At 56.6% G+C, this 10,745-nt stretch overlaps 3 protein-coding genes across 3 annotated transcripts; 1 reads left to right on the top strand and 2 right to left on the bottom strand.

The window, feature by feature from the left end:
* Positions 1 to 477: 477 nt before the first annotated feature.
* On the bottom strand, positions 478 to 3,072 carry SLS55_009099 (uncharacterized protein; the record flags this gene model as incomplete). Its single annotated transcript, XM_066780503.1, has 2 exons — positions 478 to 2,972; positions 3,021 to 3,072. The coding sequence occupies 2 exons, from the start codon at positions 3,070 to 3,072 to the stop codon at positions 478 to 480; spliced, it is 2,547 nt and encodes an 848-aa protein (XP_066629732.1).
* A 1,505-nt stretch (positions 3,073 to 4,577) lies between these two features.
* Positions 4,578 to 6,066, top strand: SLS55_009098 (uncharacterized protein; the record flags this gene model as incomplete). The annotated part of the gene is made up of 4 exons (XM_066780502.1): positions 4,578 to 4,646; positions 4,696 to 4,752; positions 4,810 to 5,982; positions 6,040 to 6,066. 4 exons carry the CDS (start codon positions 4,578 to 4,580, stop codon positions 6,064 to 6,066), a joined length of 1,326 nt encoding a protein of 441 aa, XP_066629731.1.
* A 2,113-nt stretch (positions 6,067 to 8,179) lies between these two features.
* CDC28 (Cyclin-dependent kinase catalytic subunit) lies at positions 8,180 to 9,335 on the bottom strand (the record flags this gene model as incomplete). The annotated part of the gene is made up of 4 exons (XM_066780501.1): positions 8,180 to 8,444; positions 8,502 to 8,665; positions 8,717 to 9,222; positions 9,299 to 9,335. The coding sequence occupies 4 exons, from the start codon at positions 9,333 to 9,335 to the stop codon at positions 8,180 to 8,182; spliced, it is 972 nt and encodes a 323-aa protein (XP_066629730.1).
* Positions 9,336 to 10,745: the final 1,410 nt, after the last annotated feature.

Raw genomic sequence — 10,745 nt, 5'->3', positions numbered from 1 at the left:
ATTCCTCCACCGCTAGGACTGGGCCTTCAACGTTCTACCGTTGCCGAACCCATCTTGAGAAGACTGAAGAATCTATTTTTTTTTTTGTTTTTTCCCCCTCCAAATTTGAACCCCAAGAAAAGGGAAAAGAGGTTGAAAAGCAAGAATTTGCGCTCTCTGAAGCGCAATGAGAGATTTTGATCGCATCAAGCATGACCATGTCACCCCGCTGCAAATAAAGGGATGGCCATCTCGGTACCGTTGGAAGGCTTTACGACCATGGAAAACTTTCAGCTGAGCATTTGATGTGCGCAGCTCTCTCGAAGTTTAATTGATATCGATGAAGCCAACAGGATGGGGTAACCAACACCATCGGACGTCTGGTTGAGTATCGAAACCCCATTACAAGCAGAAACTGAGCTTCGCGTCCGGAGATTAGTTCTTATTTGGACGTGGATTCGTTGTCAATGGAAGAGGTGATTGCTCTTGAATCACCCTTCAGGCTTCGTCCATCTCGTCGAGGTCGACCTCGGTGGCAGGAGTGCGTGAAGGACCAGCAGAGCCAGAGCCGGTAGTGCCGTTGGACGAAGACGCGGAGGCCGGTACGCCTTGCTGGTACTTCTGGTCTAGTTCCTGCAAACAATCGAGTGCGGCCACGAGCTTCTCCTTGTCCGCCTTCAGAGCGCGTCGGCGCATCTCTCGGGCTGGGTCTTCGGCAAGAAGACGAGCGCAGGTATCCTGGTTGTTTGGGCCGAAGATCTCAAGGACAGTGATCAGCTCATCTCTCAAGCCCTCCTTGAGCTTTTCGAACAGCTCAGCTTGAATGCCCATCACGACGGCGTCAACGTAGCGCATGGACGCGACGTTGTAATAGCCGCGAACTTTGGACATCGCCTCTACTTCTCGAGAGAAGGGGTCAGGACCAAGCACATTTCGGAAGTGAAGGTCATTCGCCTTCCGCTGCCTTTCCGTCTTGGACGTTTGCTTGCCGGTGGAGGCGTCGAGCTCGTCAAAATAGATGCCAGTTCGTGCTTGAATCCGAGCGTTCAGAAACACCTCAAGTTCCTGCTTTTCATTGTACTCAAGCGCCATTGCGTTTTCCGTGACCGGCTTGTAGCGCTCGAGTTTGAGAGCGCGGGGAACAGCTCGGTCGCGTTGTTCGCTGAACGCGACTTCGAGGAAACATTCCGAAAGCCGCGCTGTCTCCCGTGAAAGCTCCGTCGTCTTCCATGCCCTAAGGGTATCATCGAGAGCCTGGTTGATGCTACTGCGGAGCGCTGTGTGCAAACCGTCTAAGAAATCCTTGGTAGGATGCTCCCAGCCTTCCAGGGTCTTCAACCTCAAGAAGTTCAACGCCTTGGGATCAATTTCTCCCGGGATATCTGAGGAAGACTTGTCATTCAGTGTCTTGTGAATGTACTCGAGATCAAATCTCTTCGTGTACTTGTCGCCTATTGGTCCGCGACGCGAGGGTGTGCTGTCCGACGCGGCGACTTTCCTTTTCTTCGTTGGGGTCGGCTGAGCACTGGGGGCACGCTCGTTATCGGAGTCGTCGATTGCTATGACATCCCTGGACCTTGAGAATGAGGATCCTTGACTCTGGCTTTGCGGCATGGCTGAGTTCGACCTTCTCTTTGCATCGCGAATGTCAGTTGGTGTTCTAACGATCATCGTGGGCCTCTGTGCCGTGATGGAATCGCGAAATTGGTTTCGCAGGGCTTTCCAGACTAAGCGGAATTGGTTATCCGGGTAGTCACCTTCCATCTGCTTCGAAACCTTGTCGGTGAAGCTGTTGATGGTCTCGGACACGATGCGGAGCGCATCCGTGGTCGGCGGCTCTGGGAGATGCGCCAGCTCTGCATCAATCTTGGAAAGCTGCTCCTGTACACGCTCGTGAATTGAGGGGAGGCTCTTGAGGATTTGTATAGCCAGCATTTGGGACAACTTGTCCTGTAACTTTTCCGTACCAAAACGGTCGCTGAACGGTAAGAATCGGTCGGCCCACGGCTTCATTCCCTTGAACCAGTTCTTTTCCATTTCGCGGGCACCGGCGTGGTCTATACCACTGTCAAGCTCGGCCTGAGAGGGGTTTTTGACCACGTGATAACCGTGTCCAAGCTGAAAGGCGTCGCCTTGCAAGATGCCCTCCCAACGGTCGACCGGGTCTCCACGCGGCAGACGATCAGGCTTCGTGAGAATGCCCAGGCATCTGTCGATGGCTCCGTATTTCCGCAACAAACCTGAGGAGCTCGAGTTCTGTATATCGTTTTCCATTGAACACGCCAAAAGTACAAGTGCGTTCTCTTTTGATACGTATCGTTTGACCAATTGCTTGACGAGCTTGATGAGCGAGAGATCACCGGTATTCTCCGTCTGTGAGATCACGCCAGGAAGATCGTAGAACGAAAGGTTAGGAAGACCGGGAGCAGTGATCTCTAGGCAGACCAAGTTGGGTGAGAACTCAACTTGATACTGACCGCCGGTAATGTTGGTGGAAGGTTGCAATGGTACAAAGGTGGAGGGGTCAGATCCCGGGTTGAGTGTTGCGAGTTGAGCCTGATGAATCACATGTTGCAACTCCTTCTTGTTGAAGACAGTCTTGAAGTGGACTGTCTCAGGAGGGTCATTCTCCTGCCACGGGTAGAACGGTGGCGGCTTTTCCGAGGGCGGGTAGGCGGCGCGACCACCATCGTAATAGAACTCCCTCCGGAGTGACACATCGCAGCGCCACCGGGCGTTCGTTCCCTTGTTCTCAGTGAGAGTTATCTGCATTGGGCAGCGGGTACACGTTCCACTGCTGCGAGGAACTTGGATTCCGGAGATGGCGTTAATGACTGAGCTCTTGCCCGTTGACTGATCGCCAATCACAACGATCTTGGGGGTGTCACCGGCGACTTTGGTGATGCCCAGCTGCTCGATCTTGTTGATAGCCTGGACTAGCTCTTTCACTCCACGGCCGAGATTTTCAAGAGCAATGTCAGGAATGGCGGTGTCTTTTTGCCTGTTAGCGGGATACCTATCAATTAGGATGCCAGACTTACTGGAGCGGCTTTGCTGGTCGGGTTGCGACAGCAACTGGGAGGATGCTTCCATCTTCACTGTACGGGCCATGGTTTCGACCACTGACTCGTCCCGCTCCCTCTCACTTTGACCGCTGGATGGTAGATGAACCAAGTTCGCGACTGAAGGTTGCCGGGTGGAACGTGTTCCGACCATTGGGGTTATGGGCAGGCAATGGCCTGGGAAAGCGCTGAGGCGAGGGTCGCTGAGCCGGTTAGTCAGAACAAGTAGGACGAGTAAAAAGGTGGTAGAGGTTTAGGAAAGAAGATGGGAGTGAGGGATGTTGTAGATCTTGTGGTGAGTATGTCAAGGTGAGGTGGCTTACTACAAGATCTCCCTTTGCGCTGATGGCGAGGGTATTTTGCTTGGGCTGCGGTCGCTGCTAATGCGCAGTCGAAGAGCAAATGCTGAGACTTGCAAGGTTGATACGATGGCACTGAGGATCTAGCGGGCGTCCATGCGGAGATGGTGCAGTCGTGATTGTGGAGCGAGGAGAGGAAAGTCGAGGAGCGCGAGGTGAGTTTAAATGTAGGGTCTGTAGCGCGAAGTGATGACAGGAGCGCGTTGTGTTTGGTGGACGGGGCTGGCGATGTCAAGACGGGAGTCCGTAAAAACGGACACAACACAATGCACGCAGCCGCGCCCACTTCCGCTGCGCCGCACTTGCGCTTGGTCGCGAACGTGTGAAAAGCTCTGAGAGAGCAGAGATCACAGCATTGACCCAATATAAAGTTCTCCCTGGAGTTAGAAACCCGTTGGGGGCAGATTACGCAGCAGCATCGGCATTGAGCTGGAGAAGCGTTGCGACGGGCCACGGCGGTGCGTAGGATAGCAACGCAGTCTGTATCCGCGCAAGAGCCGACGCTAGCCAAGACGCGTCTCGACACGCGCAGGGATCGCTGGGCGCGTCGCAGATCGCGAAGACGCGCCGCCGTCAAGCTTCTGTGGCTGCGTAGCGGCCCTGTGAGGTTGGCGGGGCCAGCACAGCTCCCCGTACCTTTTTGCGGAGAAGTACAGTGACTGGGGCCGGTTGCGCGTGCCGCCCACGCTGCCATTACAGCGTTGTGTGTTCAGGGCAGCGAAGCTACGGACCCCGCACTTGCGCCGCTAAACACGTACCCTACGCCATGCGGACTTTCACCCGCCCTACAATACTGAGGTGAGAGGTAAACCTAGGACTGGTGACGTCTGACGTCGACGGAGCATCAGCAAACAGCCGCTGAGAGAGGCTGATCACACGCCACTCGCCGTATGTGCAGGTCATATTTAGAGCATTAGTGCAGGCGCGGGTTACGGGCACGGCCCCGTGATGCGATGCGGCGTCAGCATGGGCGTCGAGGGGCTGGTGGGTCCAGCGGAGCGGGCTGGGCGGTGAATCGTTCCTGGGCTGCGCGTACCACTCCTTGCCGATGCCACGCTTGCCCCAACTCTCCACCATAAAGCTGTCCTCAATTGCGCCGCCTCCAGCCTGCTGCTCGCTCAATCCCCATTGCGCCGAGTTCTGAGAGCCCATCCCGATCCCTGCCCGCCGTCTCGCCATGAGTCTCCAGGTTCCTTTCAGAGGCAAGGCGTCCGGCCAAGCGCCCTCCACCAAGGCCGTCATTCTGGTATGCTTTTTCGCTCCGCGCCGGGCCAATTGTTGCTGACACCTCCCAGGTCGGCGGCCCCTCCAGAGGAACACGCTTTCGGCCGCTGTCGCTCGACGTTCCCAAGGTATTCCCAAAACGTCCGCCTCGCCGTTCAGACCACCCGTAAAGCTGACTAGCGCAGCCGCTTTTCGACGTTGCCGGACACCCCATCATAGAGCATTGCTTCCGCGCCGTCACAAAGGTCCCCGAGATCAAGGAGGTCTTCATTGTCGGCTACTACGACGAGTCGGTTTTCCGCGACTTCATCAAGGAGGCCGCCAACAACTTCCCCCACATCAAGCTCCAATACCTGCGGGAATACCAGGCGCTGGGCACCGCGGGCGGCTTGTACCACTTCCGTGATGCCATTCTCAAGGGCCACCCGGAGCGCTTCTTCGTCATCAACGCCGACGTCTGCTGTTCTTTCCCGCTGAACGAGATGCTGAAGCTTTCCGAGGAGAAGGATGCGGAGGCCGTCATCTTGGGCACCAGGGTTAGCAACGAGGCCGCCACTAACTTTGGTTGCATCGTCTCGGATGCTCACACCAAGCGTGTGCTGCACTACGTGGAGAAGCCCGAGTCGCACATCTCCAACCTGATCAACTGCGGTGTCTATCTTTTCTCCACCCAAGCCATCTTCCCCTCCATTCGCTCCGCCATCAAGCGCCGCACCGAACGCCCGCGCCTCCTCTCGTACCCCTCCTCCGAGAATCTTGACTCCTCATTCATGCAGGCGGACGAAGAAGACGATGGTGAGACTCAGGTGATCAGACTGGAGCAGGACATTCTGTCCGATCTGGCCGACACCAGATCGTTCTTCGTCTTGGAGACCAAGGACTTCTGGCGCCAGATCAAGACGGCGGGCTCCGCTGTCCCGGCGAATGCTCTCTACCTTCAGAAAGCATGGCAGTCTGGTACGGAAGAGCTCGCTCAGCCCTCCGCCAACATCATCCCTCCCGTCTACATTCACCCCACCGCCCACGTCGACCCCACTGCCAAGCTTGGTCCCAATGTCTCCATTGGTGCTCGTGCGCACATTGGTGCCGGCGTTCGTATCAAGGAGGCGATTGTTTTGGATGATGCGTCCATCAAGCACGACGCATGCGTTCTCTACACTATTGTCGGCTGGAGCAGCAAGATTGGTGCATGGGCTCGCGTGGAGGGTACCCCTCTGCCTCCCACCACGCATAGCACGAGCATCGTCAAGAACGGTGTCAAGGTTCAGAGCATCACCATTCTTAGCAAGGAGTGCGCTGTTGGAGATGAAGTTAGGGTGCAGAACTGCGTTTGCCTGCCGAACAAGGAACTCAAGAAGGTATGCGAAAAACGACACTGTCACTTTGTTGCAATGGTGCTGACTACTTTCTTCTAGGACGTTGCGAATGAGGTTATTATGTAGAGAGTTGAAGGGCATGTCATCACGGCCGGACGTATCGAAGAAAACACAGTGCACAGTTACGATAACACAGCAGACGAGCAACAACATGGCTACGGTCATGGAGCTCTTATGGAGCTCAAATTTAATATTTTCGGCAACTCAAATTGTGCACTTGAGCGCTTCGTTCAGGCCAACTTTTTCTGACAGCAGCCTCACGTAGGTGGAGAACGAATGTGATCCGAATAGTTGTACACAAACTTCTGGTTGTGGCACCAAAAAAAAATATTGAAATTCAAAAGATGATAAGTAGTAGATAAGCCTCAGGGGATCTTCACAAGCTGCCGATCAATCCCAGGTCTTCCGTCCGGACTTTTCTATCTTATCTCCCATTCGAGCATCCTTTACCCCACCACACTAGAAACCAACCGGTCTACCCCGCCGCAACCCGCACCCGCCGATCCCTCGTTACCATTCCTACACCACCCCCCAACCCGTCGCGTTCCCATACTTTCTTCTTCTTCCTCCTCCTCCTCCTCCTCCTCCTCCTCCTCCTAGTCCTCACAACCATGACCACAAACAACCAACCCCCCTCCCCCTCCCCCACCGCAACCGCAACCGCAACCGCAACCGCAACCCTCCCAATCATCGACATCTCGCCCTTCCTCCCCTCCTCCTCCTCCAACGACACTTGCTCCGCCGACGTCCAACACCGCCGCCGCACCGCAACCGCCCACGCCCTCGCCCGCGCGTGCCGCGACACGGGCTTCTTCTACCTGACCGCCCACGGCATCCCGACGGGCACACTCCAACACATTCTCGATCTCGCGCGGCGCTTCTTCCGCGAGGCGAGCGACGCCGAGAAGGACGCGTTGCGGCGGCGAGATGCCGGAGTCGTCACCACTCGCGAGGGAGAGACGATCGTTGGTGGTGATGGCGCGCGCGGCTACCAGCGCGTGGGCGAGAACGTGACAAAGGGCCGGCGCGACTGGCACGAGGCGGTGGATCTGTACGCGGCGTGGCCGTGGCCCGAGGACGAGGAGGGAGAGGAGGGAGGGAGAAGGGGGCCGCCGTACGAGGTGTTGAGGGGACCGAATCTGTGGCCGGGGCGGCCCGAGGGCTTGAGGGAGGCGTACGAGAAGTATGTCGAGCTGGTCAAGGGGGTGGGGACGGCGGTGGTGCGGGCGATGGGGGAGGCGTTGGGGCTGGAGGAGGGGGCTGAGGCGGATGTGTTTGTGCGAGCGACGGCGAGGAGTTTTTGGGTGATGCGGTTGATTGGGTATCCGGAGCTGCCGCGGGGGGAGGAGGAGGGGCGGGAGGATGGAGGGTTTAGTTGTGGGGAGCATACGGGTGGGTGGTGTTCTTCGATCTCTCTCTCTCTTTTGCTGTGACGGGCTTTGACTGGGGACTGATTGATTGGCAGATTACGGCTGCGTGACGCTTCTCTTGGCAGACGACACGCCCAATGCGTTGCAGGTGCAACGTAAGGATGGATCGTGGATATCCGCCGACCCGATTCCTGGCGCTTTCGTGGTCAACATCGGGGACATGATGGAGCGTTGGACGAATGGCCTGTGGAAATCGACAAACCATCGAGTAATACATCGCGGCACCAACTACCGCGTCAGCGTTCCCTTTTTCTTCGAGCCTAACTTTGACGCAAGGATAAAGCCGTTAGCAAAGTGTGTTGCAGAGACGGGCGGGAAAGAGAAATATGACGAAGTGGTATATGGAGAGCATCTGCTGGGAAAAGTGAAAGGGAACTTCTACTAGGGTAAGGTCAGTGGTATGACAAGAAATCAATGCGTGGTGAGTGAAGCATAAAGTAGAAAGCATGGCACATTCCTTCCCATTCGCATTTCTATCCAGACATAACAAGTCCCCGCATGAGCCCACCCTAAAAGCCTGTCCGAGTGGTGCAACCCGATCCAAATATAACGCCTTGTCTGAATTTTCCCCCTACGTAAGTTACTGGAATGCATCATGCTCCCATCCGACCACCATGCTTGAAGGGGAATACCGGAACGATGAAAAACAAAGAGAAATCGAGTTACAGGCTGCCGGGATGAAGAGCCTCAAAACGGTATATGCCCTGCTCTGAGATTTTGGCCGCAACTTCTTGGCGCATTGAAGCCTTCTAGTGATAACCGTTCTTCATAGCCGGAAGCTGGTATGCGCTGCCATTGCTGTCTGTGAAGTACGGGTGCAGGCAAGCCTGCTTCGCTGAGATACGGCCGGCGGGATCGTAGACAAGAAGTGCGTCAAGAAGGTCAAGTCCGTTGTCATCGAGGCCAGGGACCAGAGTTGCGATGTCGGTGCGGTTCCACTTGGGGAAAGAAGGCTTGAAGTCGGGGAAGGACGTGACGCCGGGCCACTCAGTCTCGGAGGGGGTGCCGAGAACCCTGCAACCATGGTCAGCAGCCGCAATGGACAGGGGTAGATTTGCACGCTAGAAGTACCTGAAGATCTTGAAGATTTCATCGATTTCGGAGTCGCCGGGGAAGAGAGGCTTGCGGGTGCACATCTCTGCGAAGATGCAGCCAACCGACCACATGTCTACGCCAGTCGAGTACTGACGACCACCAAGGAGAATTTCCGGAGCACGGTACCACAGCGTAACGACCTGCGGATGATTAGTGACTCTAGTCTACTTCATCCCTTGCTGCGTGCTCACCTCATGAGTGTAGGTCCGCAAGGGCACGCCAAATGCCCTAGCAAGACCGAAATCCGCCAACTTCAGGTTGCCCTCCTGGTTGATCAGTAGGTTCTGCGGCTTGAGGTCGCGATGGAGAACACGGTGGGCATGGCAGTAGCGGATGCCACCGACCAATTGGTACATGAACTTCTTGATGATGTCCGGGCCCATGCCAGGGTGCGTCATGTTCGCGTCGGGCAGCGCCTTGCCACGTCCACCTTGGTTCACGGGAAGCGCCTCCATGTATTTCTTGAGGTCGAGGTCGAGGTACTCGAAAACGAGGTAGAGCTTGTGGCCGTCGGCGTGGACGATGTTGAGCAGGCGGACAATGTTTGGGTCGTTCATCTCCTTGAGCAGAGAAATCTCGCGGATGGCGGTACTCGGGACGCCCTCGTCCTCGGCCTCAAGACGGATCTTTTTCAGAGCGACGATACGCTGGTCCTTGGTGGTAAGGTCGCGAGCCTTGTACACAACACCATAGGTACCTGCAGGCGGGAGTCAGTCGAGCTCTGCCAGGCACCGCGTCGGAGGCAACACAGGGGCATGGAAAGTGCGGCTTACCCTCGCCAATCTTCTCCATCTTCTGGTAGTTCTCCATTGTGGGTGCGGTGGGCGGCAAGCTCGCTTCCGTCTGTGGTTTTCAAGAGTGCGGGCGGGCGTGAGGATAAAGAACGGAGGGGCTGGCGGGGTGACCGGACGCAGCGGGCAAGGACGGAGGTGCGGGGTTGGTCCGGGCAATGGCCGCTCGAACGGGTCGCTCCAGGAAGGGGCGTCTGCTGTTGGGTTAGTAGGGAGAGATTGGCAGCGTTGGGTGGTGTCCGGAGCAGCAACGGTGCGGGCTTAAGAGACGGTTATCCGACTGTTTACCTCGTCGGCCGGTCTGCGCTAAAACCAAGCAAAAGCTTGGCGCCGCCCCGTACGCGCAGTTCCCGCCCGGCTCTGGCGCCACCAGTCGCGCAGTCACACGCCGCAGCCCTCATCCACCTCCGTTGCCGTGAGAGGCGGACAGCGCATCGCCCCGGGGCACAACGACACCGGGCCCAGACGCCCGTCGCCTCTCACGTCCGCCCAATGATGTCACTCGACGCTCACGAGCGCCCGCCGGAGCACATCCGGAATGTTTACAAAAAGTTCCAGAAGCTGCGCGGCGACGCCTTGGACAGCGACCCCGAGCTGCTCGATCTGAGGCACAGCACCGCGGTGGACCAGCTTCACGTCGTGCGGTCCATAGCCCCCGCAGATCTGCGCGCAGCGTTCCAAGACTTTGTTGCCACTACTGCAGGCAGCAACTCCTTCGCACTCCTCGATACGCCCCTGCCTGTCTATGAACATGGCCACATGCCCGGTAGGCGAAACACCTTCGATGAGTCACCATTGGGTCTCCTAATCCTGCTAGGTCTGCACATCGTACCCTCTCTTTTCCCTGACTCCGTCCAAAGGCCACTGCTTTCTCGTCTAATCCACAGGGACCTTGCAAACCCAGCTCATCAGACAAATGTGCACTTGCACTACCATGTCCCCTATCCGCCAGAGGGCTCGTCCTTTTTTGAGCATCCGCCTTCGGCAGAGCCACATTTTCTCCCAAAGGACCCTCAAATCCACAAGCCTCTTTCGATGACGCAATTCCTAAATAGGAAACTCCGATGGGTTACTCTGGGAGGCCAGTACGACTGGACGCGGAAGGTGTATCCTTCAACAACGCCACCGCCGTTTCCGCCAGATGTTGGTGCGCTACTGAAAGGCGTCTTTCCGGACATGACAGCACAGGCTGCCATCGTCAATTTCTATTCACCCGGCGATACGCTCAGCATGCATCGTGATGTTAGCGAGGAATGCGATCGTGGACTTGTGAGTGTCAGTATAGGCTGCGATGGCATTTTCGTCATCGGAAGAAACGCGGATCCCACAGAAGAATCTTCGGCCGACTCTCAGCAGCCCCCAGAGGTTCTCGTCCTAAGACTTCGATCTGGCGATGCAGTCTACATGTCTGGAGAATCGCGATTCGCAT

Source organism: Diplodia seriata, assembly GCF_021436955.1.
Source record: "Diplodia seriata strain FDS-637 chromosome Unknown scaffold_9, whole genome shotgun sequence".
In the NCBI taxonomy this organism is placed as follows: Eukaryota; Fungi; Ascomycota; class Dothideomycetes; order Botryosphaeriales; family Botryosphaeriaceae; genus Diplodia; species Diplodia seriata.
Note: the sequence above shows the minus strand (reverse complement) of the source record. Positions and strands in the feature narration are given on the sequence as shown.